General features: G+C 44.1%; 1 protein-coding gene across 2 annotated transcripts; it reads right to left on the reverse strand.

The window, feature by feature from the left end:
- Positions 1–991: 991 nt before the first annotated feature.
- Positions 992–15923, reverse strand: ppp1r12c (protein phosphatase 1, regulatory subunit 12C). 2 transcript variants are annotated; one of them, XM_085278022.1, is made up of 20 exons: positions 15572–15923; positions 13674–13848; positions 13452–13582; positions 13001–13119; positions 11759–11918; positions 11474–11618; positions 11315–11389; positions 11156–11229; positions 10936–11048; positions 10778–10842; positions 10254–10384; positions 10088–10175; positions 9722–9839; positions 7316–7434; positions 6631–6674; positions 5159–5195; positions 4859–4972; positions 4476–4526; positions 3590–3640; positions 992–2173 (listed from the first exon to the last, which is right to left on the reverse strand). In XM_085278022.1, exons 1-20 carry the CDS (start codon positions 15760–15762, stop codon positions 2087–2089), a joined length of 2088 nt encoding a protein of 695 aa, XP_085134148.1. In that variant the 5' UTR covers positions 15763–15923; the 3' UTR covers positions 992–2086. The 2 variants fall into 2 exon arrangements, with proteins under 2 accessions (XP_085134148.1, XP_085134149.1); XM_085278023.1 differs by having other exon boundaries at positions 4868–4972; positions 15572–15921.
- Between the last annotated feature and the right edge of the window lie 2914 nt (positions 15924–18837).

The following is an 18837-nucleotide window of genomic DNA, read 5'->3' on the forward strand; positions in this document are numbered from 1 at the left end:
TGCTCGGATCAGCTGGGTTTGTAGCGTTTCAAAGTTGCAGAGCGCCCTCTGGTGGACAAACTGTGTAAGGACCTTTCCATATCAAATAACAGATCCTCGTATTCTCGGGACTTCTTGTCGAGAGGGGACTCTGCAGCTGTGGAACAAAAATGTCGATATTTTATTTTTATTATTATTTTTTCCATCCAATTTTAGTCTAAAGTGCTCAAATCAAAGGCAACTGGACTTCTTTTAGGTTCTTGAAGACATTTCACCTCTCATCTGATGGAGTGTCCCATCCATTTAACCTCTAGTGAGGTTGTAACCTTTGAGCTGATGCTGACACGCCTGAACACGTCAGGACATGTTCATGAGTCTCTGCCCTGCCCTACAATCAGGTGAGTTCTGGTCACGCAGGCAGGTGATGGTTAAAACACTTAGGAATGTATCTCTCTGCTTTTATAGGCCGCTGACAGTTGGTGGTGTAGGCCTCCACCTCTGCTCTGCCATGTTGAACCCACCTCCAAGGTAGAGCCCCCACCCTCATCAGCATTTAAACACTGAAGAAGCATTTCAGATGAGTGATGAAGCATCTTCAAGCACTTACAGATCGAAAGGGAGACGGTCCCATTTTTAACTTTGTAGGTTAACGTGTAGAAAAACACGTTCCCGAGAGTCTCAGGAATTTCACTGCGTCTTTTAAGTTCAGGCATGAAGTGAGCTGCCTCCTGAACTTCTGTTGTGGTATAATTACACTCACAAGGTCTAATTATCGTTTGAAAACAGGCGCCATGGAGGGGGTGTCTCCTGTAAATCCTTAACTGAGCAATCAGGATGCTTTAGCAGAATTCTAATGATTTATGGGCAAAATCAGATCCACTGGACCCGAGAGCCGTTTAAGAGTTTTGAAATATTATTAAGAAGTTGAGAGTGAAAACTTAAATAAAATGTGGGCCTCGATGTTTTATTCACATGTAATGTGGGATTGCTCTTTATCAACAAAAACAGATACTTCAACATTTAAGCCCATACTGTATTTTATACTCAACAGTGTACACTGCCAAAGCAAAATAGAAATATTACTTACAAATGCATATCGAAAGGCACGGCATCAAAATACAATATAACATGCATTTGTTGTGGTTGGTTTTATCTTTAAAATTGAAGTAAACATTCAAAAACTGACCCATCCGGCCTTCCTGTTGGACAACGGCCGTCTGTCACATGGTGAATACTTAGCTGGGGGTGGGGCTTTCACAAGCATCCAGTCAAAAATGGCAAAATAGAACTACGAGTAAAGAACAGTTAAGTTGGAGCATGCGTCCTCCGCCTCCTGAAATACCTGTGTGACAAATATTTTCTGTAAACGTCCCTCTGAACATGAGCTGTGCCTGACGTCCATGATTAGCACCCAAAACTCTCCTGAAGCTGCGACTACACCTTTACATCATGTCCTCAGGACGGCCGGCCCCTGAACATAAATGTTTCACATACATCCAGAGGAGCCGGGAGATGTGCGAATTTGGTCCATCTTCTACAGCAGCCAGCTAAAAACAGAAAGCATCGGCCCAAGACTCGTCCTGAGAAACAACACTGACCGCTTGAGGTTTTCCCCCCAAAAGGACATTAAAAAACAACCGGGGCTGGTTTTTGGCACGTTGACGTTATTTGTGACCACCCCGCACACCTGACTGGCTCTTATGCAAATCTTTCACCCCGTCTAAAAACACACTGAGCTCTCACTGTGCATGGCTTTAAGTCTCTTAATACAAAGTTTCACCAGAGCGAAGCACATTAAAATATTTAATTTCTTTTTTTTTTAAAAATACAACAATAAAAACTTATTTAAAAAAAAAAATGTGGGAGTGGGAAGCAGGGACATCCTGTCCGTCCACAGGAGGTGAAGTTCAGCTTGGTTTACAGTAGATCTGCCAAAACATAAAAGGCCCAAACACAGACAATAACCCTGAAAATGACGTTACTCCAGTTACTGTTGAAAGTTGTGCAGTGTGTGTCTCTTCCTCGTTTGTGTCGTCCGTGCTGGACAAAAAAATACATCCTGTAATACTTGTTACGTCCATGGAGGTGAATATTTTCTGTCACAGGTTCATCTCGAGAGTTTGCTAATGACTCGAATCAGAGCGGCGTTCTCATCCTTGAGCCTCTGGTTGTCAGCTCGGAGGTCCCCGAGAACCTGCAGACACATCAGGAGACATCGCTTTAGCCTCAACGCTCTTAGAAAGACGAACTCTGCCTTAAAGAGACAAAACACAGCTGGCCTGATGCACTTCCAATCTATAGGGCATTTCACACGTCTACTGTAGAGATTTACAGCTACTGTAAACAGATTTTTGTAGCCCGTCTTAAACCTCCTTTCATTCTTTAATAAAGACTCAGCGAATCATTAGTTTCATTAAGCGGCAATAAGTTGTTACGTTACCTTTTTCTATCCTTCTAAGCTCCTTCTTTCCCTATTGATTTATCCGGCTGGACATCTGGGCTCCTGGATTGTTTACGTGACCTTAGAAAAATCTGAATCTGTAATCTGAACCACCACAGCCGTGTCACAGTTCAGGACACGAGGGTCCTCGCGGGTCACATGAGTTCAATCATTACGGGAAACTGTGGAGCTCTGCAGAATTTGCTGAGACTGCACAAACACAAGCTTCGACCTCTGGGCTGAAAACGTACGTGTCGAGGTCACAAAACGCTCACAATAGCCAGCGTTACATCAGGAATAATCACGTTTGCAGCCTGCAATAAAAAAAGGCTTCGGTCTTTACGGATAGGTTCCCTCACCCTCGCCAGCTGGGGTCACCGAACTGAACTTCTCGGACTCGTTTGCGTCTTTTGGAGCATTTTTAATGGGATTATCTAACAAATCACATGTTTGCTGACTGATATCTAGAGTTTTATCAGTGTGCTACTCAGCACTAATTAGCAGGTATCCACGTCTGCCTGTTTCACACACGTGAATGCAGCCCGCCAGCTCCGCCCTGCCACCCAAAACAGGGCGGCTACTTCCATCTTCTGATGTAGGTCATTGTAAGAAACGTTTTAGTGGCGACTCCTTCATCCTGCAGAAACGTGTGTGTTATCACATCTGCATTACAAACTGGTCTCACCAGATCTTACAGAGCACAAGAATTCAGCTCCCACCTGCCTACATTACTGACTACACAAGCACGCGTGCCACTCAGTAATGTAGGCAGACGTGACGCATTTTGGGACAAACTTAACTGACTAAAAATACCAGCGTTAGTTTACTGGTTTTATTTTTGTGGGGTTAAAAAAAAAAGAAGTTTATTTTGTTTTCATTGAGCTTTTCATTTACTATCCAGTGAACGCCATTTCTCAGAGGCTCACGCCAAACTTCATACAGCCGCACAAACACATCTCAGTCTCAATAAACTGATGTATCGAAGGATTAAAAGCTTCTAGCTTTCTAGAAGCTTCTGAGGTCACGGCGTATGACAGAATAACTGAGCGTGTCACTGCCCACACAGCTCACTGCTTTCGTTTCGATTTGTGTGTCGCAGCCCTAAAGTGGTTCCTATTCTGCTCTCGTTTGTTATCAGTCGGCTTTCAGCTCTGAAGTGAACATCTGTACCTTCAGCTCGTCTTCCAGTTCCCCTGCTTTCCTCTGGAGCTTCAGCTTCTCCTGTGAACAAGAACAGCGGCACATCAAACTGGCTGAAGCAGCCGGAGCAAATGTGTGTGAAACTGAGGTTTCAACCGGGGTTTCACGCACTGCAGAGCCTGCAGAGCTGTTAATGTGCCCCCACACTCTGACCTCATATTTGATCACAACTTCCAAGATAGCTATGAACACAGAAAATACTCAGCCCCCACAGTTTTAACAGGAAATAAAGGCTTAGTTTCATTAGCGTCCCCGTCAGTCACAAATAAGTCTCAAACAACACACTTTAGGAGGGGACAGAAACTGAAAGGTCTCACACTTCAGATGCTTCGGTATCTGAGAACTCAGGAAATGTTCATGTTGACAGAGAAATAAACAGAAAAGGCCGCCAGCATGGAGAGAAGTGAGTGAGTGAGTGGAGAACCTTTCCTGAAGACTCCTTAAAGATATTTTGCAGATGTATCTACAGTTGTCTTGGGTGGCTCGAGACTTTTGCACAGCACCGTAGGTGGCGAGCCTGCATATCTAGACTGACAACATCTAGGAGGCGGATGTGATGTGCCAAGACATGCAGCTTGATGATTTTGTTCCCTGTTGAAAGCTCAAAGCTCTTCTAAAACATTCTGTAAGCACAGACTGGAGGCGCTCTTCCTATTTTATACCTTTTGTGTTTTATTATCCTTTGTTACTGCACCATGTCCACTTTTGTTACGCTCGATTTAATGAATTTATTTTTTTAAGCTTCTGATGGTGTGAATTCTTGAAAAAGATTTTGATCTCAGGGGATTTTCCCAGCTAAAAAAACAAAACAAAAAGCCAACACCAGCCAACCGCAAACAAGCAAAACACAACTTACATATCTCTCCAGCTCCAGCAGGGCCGGCCGGTCTGTGCTGCTCTCCTGACTCTGCCACACACAGAAATGATGATTTTATTCAGGTGCACGGATGTAATGTGAGAGCTGATGACAAACTAACAAAATAAAATGTTGCTCTTTTAGCTCGATGTTTTACTCTTGGGCTCTAGAATAGCTTTGCATGATTCACAGCTCAAATAATCTTCATCTTATATTCTGGATGTTCCTGTCATTTAGAGCATCGGCGTCTCGCTGTGACTTTGAAGCCTAGTTCTGGTTTCCTCTGCTTACTTTGGCTGACACGATGGCAAAGCCCAGAGAGCACGTCCCTGTTTTTAAATAACACCTCACACGCTGCTTAAATGTCAGAGGCATCAGCAAACCTGCCCAACCTGTCGGAGTCTCTCCAGCTCCACTTTGTTTTGGCTGAGCTGCAGCTCCATCTCCTGCAGCTTCTCCTTCAGAGACACATTCTCCTGCAGCATCTTGAAGTACAGCTGAAGGGAAACACAACACATTAGTGAAGGATTTGCAAGAAAATACAAGTGTGTGTTTGTTTCAGGTGACCAGGTGGAAACAGTTGGTTGAGGTTTCAGTCTGTGGTCCTGGATTTAGTGAGCTACATATCGGTTTCAGCCTTGAGGCTGGTTTTCTGGTGTGTGTGGTGAAGGTCGGCTACGTACCGGTCTATAATCAGATGCATCTGACAGCTGACTCCCACTGCAGAGACACATAAGAGAGATCCCTCCATGATATCAAAACATATCACAAATCGTATGGACCTTGTTCTCTGAATGCAGGAACACAATTGAGTAAATCAGAGGAGAAACCAAAGAAAGAAAGAGGCAAGTCTTAGATGGTCTGGACTCGTGGATGTAGAGGCAAAGATGGCTCTGCGAAGCAAGAGAAGCAAACCAAAGAGAAGATTCGTGGAAGCGAAGGAGGACAGAGGAGAAGCCAAGTGAACGGACCAGATGATCACTCCAAAAGGGAGCTGCCGAACGAAGGAGGAACGAAGTTTTGCGACACTGCTGCACTCATGATTTGTGCCTTTCAGTGAATTTGTCTGTTTTTAAATGGTTAATAAACAGTGCTGGGTGTACGTGACGTGATCGTTTCTCAGGACAAGCCAGACAAGGTTTAAAGACCGCTCCCCTAACAACAGGTTCTATGGCATGTCTGAAATCACTAAAATATGAAGAAAAGCAAACCCCCACAAATAAACAAGCAAAAAAAGAAATTATTTTCCATCTGCTTTTCTACTAAGGCGTGCGTCGGTAACCTTCCCTATCAAAAGAGCCATTTTTGCTCCTCCTACCAAACAACGGGAGGAAAAAAGCAGCGCACACGGTGACGGGCGACCAATCATCAAAAAGGGAAAAGAAGCAGAACCAGCAAAAGTCAGGGGAATAAAATGACAAAAGCAGGAAAATGACAGCTTTGTGTAAAATTTCTAAGATCTGACCTCAATATTTATACGCTCTAATCATTTACTCATATTCAGAGCAAGATGCAGATCAACAAGATTGTATGAACAACAAAAAAAAAGGGTAAAGAAAAGGATGCACATGCACTTCAAATATTAATCTGCTAATTTTAGCGTTCGTTAAAGAGGCAGCGGTGAGGACTTTATTTCAGGTAAGGCTCACTTGACAATCCTGCTGGCTGTGTCACATCACAGTGGCGTAATTTCTTTTATCTCATTTATAATTATTTAGGCGCAGCATCGAGGAATGTGTCACACCGGGCGAATTATTCCCTCCCGCCTCAAACAGGCGTCGCTGTAAAACTAATGAGTCTAGAAAAGATCGTATTCTCTCTGCCTAATCCTCCTCCTAAATGACATCCATCATTTAATCTTGTTCACACTGAACAAATCTGCTCCTGGACGGGTGTGAACGCGTTGTTTGGAGAACCAAAACATTTCAGGATCTCACCAAATCATCAACAATTCAAACCAGCAGAAATGCCAGTTCATAGTCAGAGAATACAGCTCATTACATCTGAAATGCAGACATTTATTTCAGACATCAGGATCAAAAGCGGGAAAAAAATATAGAGATGCATGAAATAAATGTACAGAAAACAAATTATTTCATTTGCACGTGTGTGAAATAAAAGAAATGCATGACACACAAGAATGAATGAGACTCACAGGGTTGTACTGTTGTTATCATCTGGATGAACATTGTCCTCGTTCTGCAAAACAAGATATTCACAGTTAAGACTTCAACAACCGACTCAAATATCCATCTTGTTTCATATAAATGAGATTCGAATGCAAACATTCACACATTACAGCAGCAGGATGTTTATTTCTTTTATTAAAAACAGCCTGCTTCCCCGAAGCTGCTGTTTCTGACACAACAGGAAGTAGCCCAGATGTGCTCATGACTCGAGGCAGTTGCCTCATTCGCTCACTGCTCTAAACCCTTATCAGCTCGCCTGGTCGTCGCATTTATCTTGAGCTACCGAGCTGCAGGTTTTCGATGCGCTAATACACGATCTATCACTATCACGCAGTCTCCTCTATTTAAGCGTCTCTGAGCTTTTGTGCTGGAATATCTTGTCTTCAAGACACTCAGGATGGGGCGCACAGTGCCAGGTTATAAAAGTCAACAGGTGGCCGGCCGAAGCGCCACAAAGACCGTGGCGCACACCTGACGATGTGACGTCAAACTCACATGATGTCTACAGTACAGGATCTAAAATGGCTTTGCTCACTGTTTGTTTATGTCTTGAGTTACACAATGACTCATAAGGTTGCCCTCTCACCAACTTCAGTGCTGTGGAAAACAGGAAGGAAGACTGGGAAATTACTTTATCTGCACCGCTCTCACCTCTTCCCCCGGCTTAACGACACCGGTGGAGCGTCTTTCCCTCCTCACTCTCCGTCTGTCCTTTGCTTGCAGACGCTTGTCTCCCTCCGGCTCCTCCTGCTTCACCTGTGGGTCTGTGTCTGAAACACAAGGAGGTCAACAGAAAACGCTCGTGAGGCGTGTGGAGTTCAGGCAGAGGCATCGTAGCGATGCATAAACGTAGATTCGTTTCCAAATTAAACTTGGCGCCATAGCCGCCTTATCTTTGCCTCCTGGCTTCATCTCAGATCACTGCACGTCGAGGCTTGTGAGGAATGAGTTCAGACAACACAAACTGCTGGTTTGGGCTTTGAACTGAATGTTCTTGCAACTTAACTTTAAAAACTGATTTTGCTTCATCATATCAGATGGTGAACTGCACCAAAAACCCCCCACAAAACACGGGTGGAGCGTGCTGAGTGATAAAAGTACGATAAATGGTTTCTACCGCAGCTCAATGAGTTTGAGTATGCAGTAGCCGCCCTATCTACCCATAGAAACACAGCACAAGCAGCACTAGCCTTCGCAGTATGTGAGAAACCATCATTTCCTTTAAGACGCTGCCCTTAAGAGCACTCCACCCAAAAGCTGCCTCATATGTCACTTATATTGTGGGAGTCTTACTGTAAACAGAGGCGATGTAAGACTTCCAGCCACACAAACAGCAAACGCGTATGGTGGGTTTCGCCATGCTCAGGTAGTTTCCAAGTATTTCACTTTGAGTTTTTTAAGGAGTCTTTAAATATTTTAAAGATATTTTAACCAATAAATCAGGACTCAGCGGTGGGACTGCTGAGTCTGGCTGATTTTCCCTGTAACTCGTTGCGTTCGGTGCACCTCTGTGCTGCTTGTTGTCCTAAATGAACTGCTCCCTGGAAACCCTGTAACATATGGTACAAGCTACACCCTCCCACAGGCTCCAACCTGACCCACTGGATGGCCTTTGAAAAATGTGAAAATTGAAAATAATGACACAAATGTTAGACTGACTGTATTTTTGCCATTACTTTTATTAACTATTGTTATTATTAAATTAAACTGAGAAGCTCCTGCTGTTTCGTTGTTGTTTGTCTTTCCAGTGAATGGGTCCGTGGGTACAAACAAACAAACGTTTTCTGTTAGTTAAAACTATTTTTTTGTGTTGGTTTTATTGTAAACAGGATAGAGTCTGAGTGTTGAGACTTTTTCCTGCAACCTTTAGCACACAGTGCCCACGCTGATGCGCTTCTTTTATTTCCTGCAACACCATTTCTTTATAATGTGTATAAACTGAAATGCATTTTTGCAAATCGCATTTATTTTTCTTAAGCAATTAAATGTGTAACTAAACCTGTTAACACTAAAAGAAGACGACACAAGTTGCAGATGTTTGTATACAGTAGCTTTACTGGTATGACCTACTTAAGCTCAAACTAGGGTCATACGTGGCCTGCGGTCTAAAATTAGTTTTACACCCCTAACCGAACAGTCGTAGCTGGACTTCTGACCTGATTTTCAGTTTTTCTCAGACTCATATTCATCTTTGACTACAGACTGCATATTAAAGATGGACACAGCCACCGTGATGTCACAGTTGTGAAGTCGCAAGCCTGGCATTTTGAATCTGGGTGTGATCATGGCGACATATATCTGACCGTGCCGTACATGCAGGTGCAGAGAACAGACATCCTACTCCAGAATCCGAGCTATCGGTTGCTTCACCTGCATAACACGCATACCTGAATGTTTAAACAATCCTGAGGAGGGACGCCGGCAGGAAAGCAGCAGTTGGAAAAAGACTAATGCTGAAAAGTCAGCAAGATTCTTACATTTGAAGTGACAAGTTAACAGCTGTTCTTACACTTTGGGTATTAAATATTCATATGATGATTCTACGTTTAAGTTTTAAAAGTTAACTGATCTGACAGATTAGATGCAATGACTGTATCTGCTGAAAAAGAGGAAGCGAAAGCACTGCCAGAAATATTCAGACAGGACGAGCAGACACAAGTCGGACTCACTAAGAAACTTGTGACTGACCCAATAAAGTCGTCTATGTTAAAGTTTACAGAAGTCAAGTGATAAATGGTTTCATGTTCCCCATACGCTTTCATACAACGTGGCTTCTTTTTACAACCAAATGAGGCGCCCCCTGTTGGCGATTCGTAAAAACACAGGATTAAGTCACGTCCCCTTTCAGGCTGTATACACACCAGCTCCCTCGGTTTTAACAGAACTTGGAAGATAATTCTGACATTGCTGATCGCAGATGTGCCGCACTTCTTTGGTTTAATTCCTTTTTAAACTTTGGTGCTACACAGACACACAACAATAACTTTTATAGTGAAAATTATGAAATTCTTCTGAATTTATCCAGTTTTTGGGTTCTTAGCTGTCTGTGTCACTCACCTCTTTCTGCAGTCGTGATGGTGACGAGGGGGCTGACCGGCTGGATGGTTCGAGGTGAAGAATCGCCAGATTTAGCCACACACTTCTCAGCTTCTTTGAGGTCCGTTAGAGTCACACCCTGCATGCACAGAGCACAAACAAAACCGCCAAGAGGAATTAAAAACATTGCAGTACACTGCTGCTAACTCAGCACTGGTGCAGCAGTGTGATGCTCTTAAAATCATCCTAGTAAATTATTCACTCTTCCCCAAACTGTGTTCAAATGTTTAATTATCACGGGCGTCTGCACGCTTTTTACAGGGACTGTTAACAAAAAAATAACAAAAAACTGAATAGCATGTACTGAATCTGGATAAGAAGTATTACCTGTGTGGGGCGGCGAGTCTGCCGCAACAGCTTAGAGCGAGCTTTCCTCTGAGACTCGGACTCTTCGTCTCTCGCTGGGGCCTGGAATCTAAACACACAAACGACTTCCCTCATCAGACACTTTTCAAAGCATTTTCACTGTTAGTAAAGTGTTTGTTTCTCTTACTTGCGCCTGTCAGCGTTGGGAGCGTTGGGACTATCTGCGGCAGCGTCCTTCGTCTGAGGGGTGGGTTGTACTCTGGCAGTGCGGCTCGCCTTGTCCTGCTCCTTCTCCTCCTCTTGTTTATTTGTTGGTGTCTGGATCACATAGGAGAGAAGAAAAAAGGACAACGGATTATATGTCACCATTTCAGAATCAGATTTATGACCCGAGTGAAAAAATAAAAAACGCTAATATCAGCATGTGTTGAAATGTATTCTTTGTTTTTTTACTTGGCATGCTTATCCTTCATTGGGGGGGGGGACCCAGCCTCAGGTATGCACTCCAGCCTTGCATGCTGCTGCTTGCTCAGCACAAGCTTCAGCTTTGAATAAGTAGTTTCAATAAACTAGTTTTGGGCTCATTTAAAAGCAGTAGCACAACTCTTTACTGCAACATGTTTTATCATATCTGATCACATGCGCTACACACCATTACCTAACACCTGCTGAAAATGAAACATCCTGTAAGATAAACTCTGATTTTTTTACCTTGTCGGCCGGAGTGACAGCAGACGTCGCACTCTCTGTATCGGGACTGGAGACAGTTGAGCTTTCTGCACAAAAACAGGAATCGGCATCATTCACTACAATCAGCACACTGATGCTGATTTACAGAGCATGCAGTACTCATGACCAGGGAGGTTTACCGGGGCTGCTCTCTTTCTCCTCGCTCAGGTCCAAGCCTCCTGAAATGCCCCGCTCCTTAGACTGGTCTTGTAAAGTCATCTTTTCTCTGCTGCTCATCCTGCACACCGAGCTCCTGCAGGTACAATAAGGGAGACACAAGTCACGTGGCAATTTGTAACTTTTGCTTTGAAACGAAAGAATTTTTATTTAATTCTGGATAAGAAACAGATGATTATTAACCTCCGCCGCTTGTTTTGTGCATTCGTAGCGTTGGACCCCGGTTGCCTGTCCAATACTGACCTCTCATTAAGCCACTATGAAAGAAAAAGAGAGGCACAATCAAGAAACCCAAACTACCAGATTACATAAATGCACAATATGAGGTAAAGACAAACTTACATTGGCTTGTTTTTGAGATAATTCCTCCAGGAGCTCTGAAACGCTTTCATCAGCAACATCAAATGGGGTCTGACCCTAAAAGTATTCAAGCAAACTGTTAAAGAGGCTGACTAGATGAATTCGATGCAGGAAGATAAGTTTTCTTTATCCGGGACTCACCCCTTTGCTGCGAGCTTCCATATTGCACAGCTGTTCAGCCAGGATGCGACAGGCCTCCCCCTGACCCCAGTGAGCTGCAGCATGGAGGGGTGTCCAGCCATCAAAGTCCACAGCTGACACATCCAGCCCGCACTGACAGAGTATCCTGGAACAGCAAAGGAAGATATAAAGTCAAACTACTGAATAGAAGAAGAGCACAGTCCAGACAAACACCTACCCTCACTTAAAATCTGATTTTAAGCTTAATGTCAAAGATCTACAACACAATAAGTCAGAAATGTTTACTTCAGGGCCTCGAGGTAGCCTTTGGCTGCAGCCACGTGCAGCGGGGTGGCTCCAGTCTTTGGGTGTCGCACGTCAGCAGGCAGGCCCTCAGTCAGCCACGTGCGGGCGTCTGCCATGATTTGCTCCTCCTCCCGACGTTTAGCTGACTCCACGTCCACACCTGAACAAACACACAATGTCAAATTAACGTGTTTCCTGTTTTTTTTATGAATTTCTGTCTAAAGATTGGAGGACTTGTCATCCTAGCGTCTTAGCTCTAAAGCTAAATCCTCAAGTGTCCAGCCTATAACTTTGAAATTAAGTCCCATTACCATCTAGGATGAACGCCATCCGCATACACGCATCACACACATGTACAAAAAAGGCAACCACCGAGAAACAAAGTTTCCAGTTTTTTCACATTTTAGCCAGCACCACTAACAGAAACATGTATGGGCCATAACTGGGCCAAGTCAAGTTTGAATGCAGTTGCAGCTGTTAAAGTTCCATTGATGAGAAATAAGTTGATTAAAGTTTCAGACACACAAACATACAAGTCACCCTCCAATAAAAAGCACAAATCATAACCATTCAACTTTCTCCTTTAAAAGCTGCCACTTTGTACTGTGAAACTCAGCTTCCTGCTACATGCGGAGCTCTCCCAGGAAAGAAACATCACTGGATCTCCTCCGCTTTGCTGAATAAAAACATTTTAACTTTAGCTTCACTTTGCGGAGCCGAATTTGGTGACTGGGGAAGATGGAGCGTGATGAAAATCATGCTCAGCACTGCACTTCAGATCTTTTGTGGGAAATGTTCTCCCTCTGAGAGTTTCAGAAGAACTAATGCTGTAAGTGTGATAGTAGTGGATGAATTAATAATGTCAGGAGAGCTTAATTGATGAAAATGCTTCTGGTTGCGCTCCTGACCTGATACACTGACTTATTTTTTCTGAAGACCCCTGTTTGGTCACTGGATTGTAGCTGCAGAAACAACATCTGTGACCAGCAACATTCCTTAACATGAAGATGAGGTCACCTCCAGCCCGTTGATGGAGATGACCTTAGTTGTCAACATGGTGCTACTCAGTACATAAACTGTCACAAAATGTATGCCACGCAAAATCCTGATCACAAAGCTCACTAATGGCACCTGCTGCATGCACATGACCGTGTCTCACACCGTTTGGATGCAAAAGGAACAGCTCCAGAACTTTGATTGCACAAAGAAACGCCTTCCAACTACACACAGAAAAAGACTTACCGTGTCTCCGAGTGTAACTCTGAAGTAGGGACTCAGTGGTTTCATCCAGAGCAATGTCCGCAGGAACATCACCATCACAGTTCACAGCAGTGAGAGAAGCACCTTCCTGCAGGAGGAACCTGACAAAACAAACATGGAGGTAGAGACGATTCATTTAACCTCAGAAGGCCAACACAATGACCTTTAAACAGACGACTTCTGGTCATGTTATCGGTGTTTGTGGCGCATGCACATTGGAACAAAACACTTAGTCACTGAAATGACACTGAAATGATAAAATGGAAAAAAGTTTTCTTTCTCTAAATGTGAGCTGTGTGTGTGCTGGCACAGCCCACTCATGCTTCATCCGCCAAACATGATAACAATGTTTGTATTGTTGACTGCAGAAAGACTGGCACTGAAGCTACACACACACAGAAGCAAAGCTGCTGTGTTCTGCTATTGTACACACTCTGTGATGTCAGCGTGGCCGCAGGAGGCAGCAACATGTAGCGCCGTCCATCCCTCATTGTCAACCTGGTTCACACTGGCACCCAGCTCCAAAAGGAAGGTCACAATTTCTATGCTGCCGTCTATGCAGGCCTGTGTCAGAGGAGAGGAAAAAAAAAATTACGAAACTGCACAATTTTTTATTCACGAGCCAATAAAACCTCAGGGGGAGAAACTGCTTCACCTGGTGTAGAGCAGTGATCCCGTCTGCATTGGAGCAGTTAATAATTGCTGCTGTATCCTCGTCATTCCTTCTTTTAGTCTGTTTGGCCTCCTCCAAAATCACCTTGGCCTCCTCCGTGTCTCCGCTGGCACAGGCTGCGAGAAACTCAGCAGCAATATCAAATTTCACCTTTTTCCTGAAAACAGAGGAGACAGGCAGCTGCATGAATTCACTATTCAGCTCTTATACACACCATACAGACCAAACTCACAATGAAATACACGCTGTAAGGGAAACTATGATCGTTTCAAGTAAACCGAAATGTGTAGGTGCAAACCGAAAAATGAAAGTCTTGATGTAGAACTGAATGAATGTAACTGAACACTGCAACAAAAGAGACCTCAACAACTGAGCTAGGTGGTGTAAACGCAGTGCACTGATCAACAGAAGGACACCACCTGTGTGAAACAAAATGTAGTGGGTGTTGATTGTACCGAGCTTTCTCATCAGGCCAAAATAAACTGTAAACTGTGCTGCTACTGTTATGGATTTGTGACTGGCTATATAAGCCATACGCAGCAACTTAAAACTGATGGCTTGTTGGGCCGATGCAGCTGGGAGTTTTTGATTTTTTACAATTTTACGATCTACAAGAACTAAAAGAGTTGATTGAATGACAAGGTATGTCATAATAAATGTGCGGAAGGGGCGAATATAGTGAAATTCTCACAGTGACGCATCTATAAAAATTTACAACCAAACCCAACTGAATACAAGTCCGTTGTATACTTTCAGGACCCACGCAAACTCTGACAGACCCTACAACTTATCCCTCACATCCTTGTAAGACTAACAGAGAAATACCCACTGAAAAACTTCCACAAGATTTCTCGGGGACTATTTTCAGGTGCGTATGAATAAAGTTATTGTCTGTATAGGCTTTTAGTCATCCAGATCAGGGTCATCTAAGGAGCTTGGAAAGAAAAGCGACTGGACTTCTTAAAGTTTCTTGAGAATGTTTCATCTCTCATCCGACAAGTGTCTTCAGTACTACAACACACAGCTGTAGGTCAAAACTGTGACACCTGATGGAGAGAAATAATCCTTTCTGATCTTGCATCACCGCTAAATCATTAATGGAAACGCTGCAACTTGGGATGTGTTTTGTCTTACTACTTTATTTAATCTACGGTCTCTGTTATGTATTGCGGTATATCACAGATCTAATAATGTTTTATCAGAAACATTGTAACTAAACATCCCCCCCGCCAAATTTTTGATCCTTTTTTTCCAGGATCTTTTGACAATGGCAACACATTTGTATTATATCAGCCTCAATTTGTTAAACAAATGTGCCTTCAATAAACTGGCAAAGGCCTTTTTGTGTCTGTCATCATAAATACTGACCTTTGTTTCCATCGTCAATATTCATAATGTTGCATCATCTCAGACGGACAACTAGGCAATAACTACTCAAATACTATGATTAGCATTAGGCTCTTTAACTTGAAACTGGCTCATTAAAGGTCGTCTGGATAAAAACAACCACTGCAAATCGTATAAGTTATAGCAGGCTGGAAAACAACGAAAGGAATTATGATATATGCGCTTTAAAATAGGAGATTTTAGACCATCTCAGACCAGCAGTGGTGGGACTGATGGAAATAAAAACCTTCACCTAAGACACTTGGCTAGCTAGCTACCGCTCACAGCAAATTCCGGCCTCTGAAAGTATGCATGGCAACAAATAAACATTAAAATGTTAAATAAAGGACTGTAGAGCGGGCGTGTTTTCTGCTGTGGTGTGATTCTATTATCGAGCCCAAACCCCCGCACAGCATTCCTCCCTCAGCCTATCGTCAGATGTTGGAGCTAAGCTAGCAGGCTGTTAGCCGGTTTGACAGGAGATGTTTCCTGACCGTCGCCTCTCGTCTCCTCCCCCAGATAGCGGCTGGTCCTTCGGCGGGTCGTCGAGCTCGGCCTCGGGCTCCCCTCCTCCGTTCCCGGCATCGCCCCGCCGCCTCAGCCTGGGCACATCTGAGGCTCTGTCGGTGGAGGAGCCGGCCCAGCGCTTCAGCTGCTCCCGCCGCTTGGTCCTCGCGTCTCCCATTTATGCGTCCGCGGAGGACCGTGTTTTTAAAAATAAAACACACACAGAGGCAGCAGCGGCGGACACTCCCTCCATGTGTATGCTTTCACTTCCTGGTTCTCTAGCTCCGGGCTCCGTTCTGCGTAGTAGAATGAGCCTTGGCTCGTGCCCGCGGGCACAAGGAGCGCGCAGAGCTGTGCAGGCCTGCCCCCGTGACGTCACCACCGCTGGTTTCGTTTGCAGCAGGCCCTGGAAAGGAAATACAGAAATAGTTTAATGCTTGGGTACTGTGCAAAGCTGCTGCTGAACTCCCTGACATTGTGGTTTCTCATAGTCCGTTTTAGCCTAATGCTTACTTAATAGTGAGAGGACAAATACTAGAAGCGCTAGAAACACTATGCATGTCACAATTCACACCATCTCAGTTCTATTTAAAAAGCACCAGTTTGTAAAAACCCACCTCAAAACACTCTTTCCAGCACTGTTAGGACCCAATCAGCCATCCCCTATGAGCAAGCACTCTGTGATGATCGGAAGGAAAAAGTCTCTTTTAACAGGAAGAGGCCTTTTGTATAACCAGGCTCAAAAAGGAGTTCATAGAGACAAAAACACAAGAACAAAATACAGAAATTACATACAAACACAGAGGAAGTAAAAAGAGGTGAGTGGAGAAGAAATAGAAATCTTGGCTAGCCCCCCCAACTATGAGCTTTATGTAAAGATTTAAGCCTGATTTTCAGAGCTGGACTGATGTGGTCGACTTTTTTGGTCTTAGTGAGGACTCGAGCAGCAGATGTCTGACTGATTTTTTAGGCAGACCTGTAAAGATGCTGTTACAGTAATCAAGCCTACTAAAGATGAATGCATGGACTAGTTTTTCCAGGTCCTGTTGAGACATCAGATCTTTTATCCTTGATATATTCTTGAGGTGATAGTAAGCTGATTTTGTTATTGTCTTAATGTGTTTTTCTAAGTTTAGGTCTGCATCCGTCACTACACCCAAATTTCTCGCCTGGTTTGTGGTTTTTAGATCTATAGATTGAAGTTCTCTGGTGACCTGTAATCGTTTTTCTTTGGCGCCAAAGACTATTACCTCAGTTTTGTTTTTGTTTAGTTGGAGAAAATTGTGGCACAACCAGTCATTAATTTCCTCAATGCATTTACCAAGAGCCTGTACAGGGCCTCGGTCTCCTGGTGACATTGTGATATATATTTGTGTGTCATCTGCATAGCTGTGATAGTTTATTTTGTTGTTCTTTATAATCTGTGCCAGTGGGAGCATGTAAATGTTAAACAGAGGGGGTCCCAAGATGGAACCTTGGGGAACTCCACATGTGATACTTGTCTGCTCAGATGTGAAGTTACCTATTGATACAAAGTATTTCCTGTTTTCTAAGTATGTTTTGAACCAGTTTAGTACAGTTCCTGAAAGACCTGTCCAGTTCTCCAGTCGTTTGAGTAATATGTTGTGGTCAACTGTATCAAATGCTGCACTGAGATCCAGTAAAACTAGGACTGACATTTTTCCACTGTCTGTATTCAGACATATGTCATTAAACACTTTGGTCAGAGCAGTTTCAGTGCTGTGATTCTGTCTAAAACCTGACTGGAAGGCATCATAGCAGTTATTCTGTTTTAAGAAATAATTGAGCTGTTGAGAAACTGCTTTTTCAATGATCTTACTTAACGACTTTTACTGCCGTTTTGACGAGCCATCGGGCAGCCTTCACACCTCCAACGGCCCCAACAATAGAGACACTTTGGACACTCATTCCCCCACCTCTCCCCCCTCCATAGAGCCATCACCACCGTCAAACACTTCACCTACAACACCCCCCTCCTCACCCCACACAAAAGAGGATTTCACACCACCTCCTCCCACCACAACTCTTCATATTCATGAAGCAGGTGTGAGGAAGCAGACAGTGTGTCTCCTGCCACCCTCAGACACTGTGCAAACGAGCTGGCCCCAGTGTTTTCTGGCATTTTCAACTCCTCACTGCAGGCATGTCATGTGCCTGCCTGCTTCAAGTCCTCTACCATAATCCCTGTCCCCAAGAAACCTAGGATCACTGGACTAAATGACTACAGACCCGTGGCTCTGACATCTGTGGTCATGAAGTCATTTGAGCGCCTGGTTCTCTCCTATCGCAAGACCCTCACGGCCCCCCTCCTGGCCCCCCTGCAGTTTGCATACAGAGCCAACAGGTCTGATGATGCCATCAACATGGCCCTACACTTCATCCTGCAGCATCTGGACTCCCCAGGAACCTACACCAGGATCCTATTTGTGGACTTCAGCTCTGCCTTCAACACCATCCTTCAAGACCATCTCCGAGGCAAGCTTTCCCAGATGAATGTGCCTGATCCCATCTGCCGGTGGATCACTGACTTCCTGACGGACAGGAAGCAGCACGTGAGGCTGGGAAAGAATGTCTCGGACTCCCGGACCATCAGCACCGGCTCCCCTCAGGGCTGTGTTCTTTCTCCTCTGCTCTTCTGTAATATATTTACATATCTATATTATTGCTAATATTTATTGTAATATATCTATATCACTAAAGCACTTCTGGATGGATGCAAACTGCATTTCGTTGCCCTGTACCTGTGCATGTGCAATGACAATAAAGTTGAATTCTATTCTATTCTCCCTGTATACCAACTGCTGCACCTCCACCCACCAGTCTGTCAAGCTAATCAAGTTTGCAGATGACACCACCGTTATTGGACTCATCTCGGACGGGGATGAGTCTGCCTACAGGAGGGAGGTTGAACGTCTGGTGTCCTGGTGCAGCCACAACAACCTGGTGTTGAATGCCCAGAAGAGGTGGAGATTATTGTGGACTTCAGGAAGCACACAGCCCCACTCCCCCCCATCATCCTGACTGACACCCCCATCACCTCTGTGGACTCATTCCGCTTCCTGGGTACCACCATCACCCAGGACCTGAAGTGGGAGCCCACCATCATTCCATGTTTGGCACTGATCACCACCTGCACTCATGTATATATCTATCTACTTAGCACTTTTAATTCTTATTCTTATTTTTATTTTCATGTGTATTTAAGCGTTATATGACAGTATGTTTGCACTGA

This window comes from Mchenga conophoros, linkage group LG6 (genome assembly GCF_057382185.1).
Source record: "Mchenga conophoros isolate Kocher_MC1m ecotype Shallow Benthic linkage group LG6, M_conophoros_male_GT1.1, whole genome shotgun sequence".
Taxonomy (NCBI): domain Eukaryota; kingdom Metazoa; phylum Chordata; class Actinopteri; order Cichliformes; family Cichlidae; genus Mchenga; species Mchenga conophoros.

What these genes read in the sequence shown, in the direction of transcription:
- ppp1r12c (XM_085278022.1), bottom strand. Translation starts at nt 15,762, where the DNA reads ATGGGAGACGCGAGGACCAAGCGGCGGGAGCAGCTGAAGCGCTGGGCC. An exon ending in GGATCACTGCTCTACACCAG is followed by an intron (nt 13,583 to 13,673) that starts GTGAAGCAGTTT and finishes CCTCTGACACAG; the next exon opens with GCCTGCATAGACGGCAGCAT. An exon ending in GAGTTACACTCGGAGACACG is followed by an intron (nt 11,919 to 13,000) that starts GTAAGTCTTTTT and finishes GTGTTTGTTCAG; the next exon opens with GTGTGGACGTGGAGTCAGCT.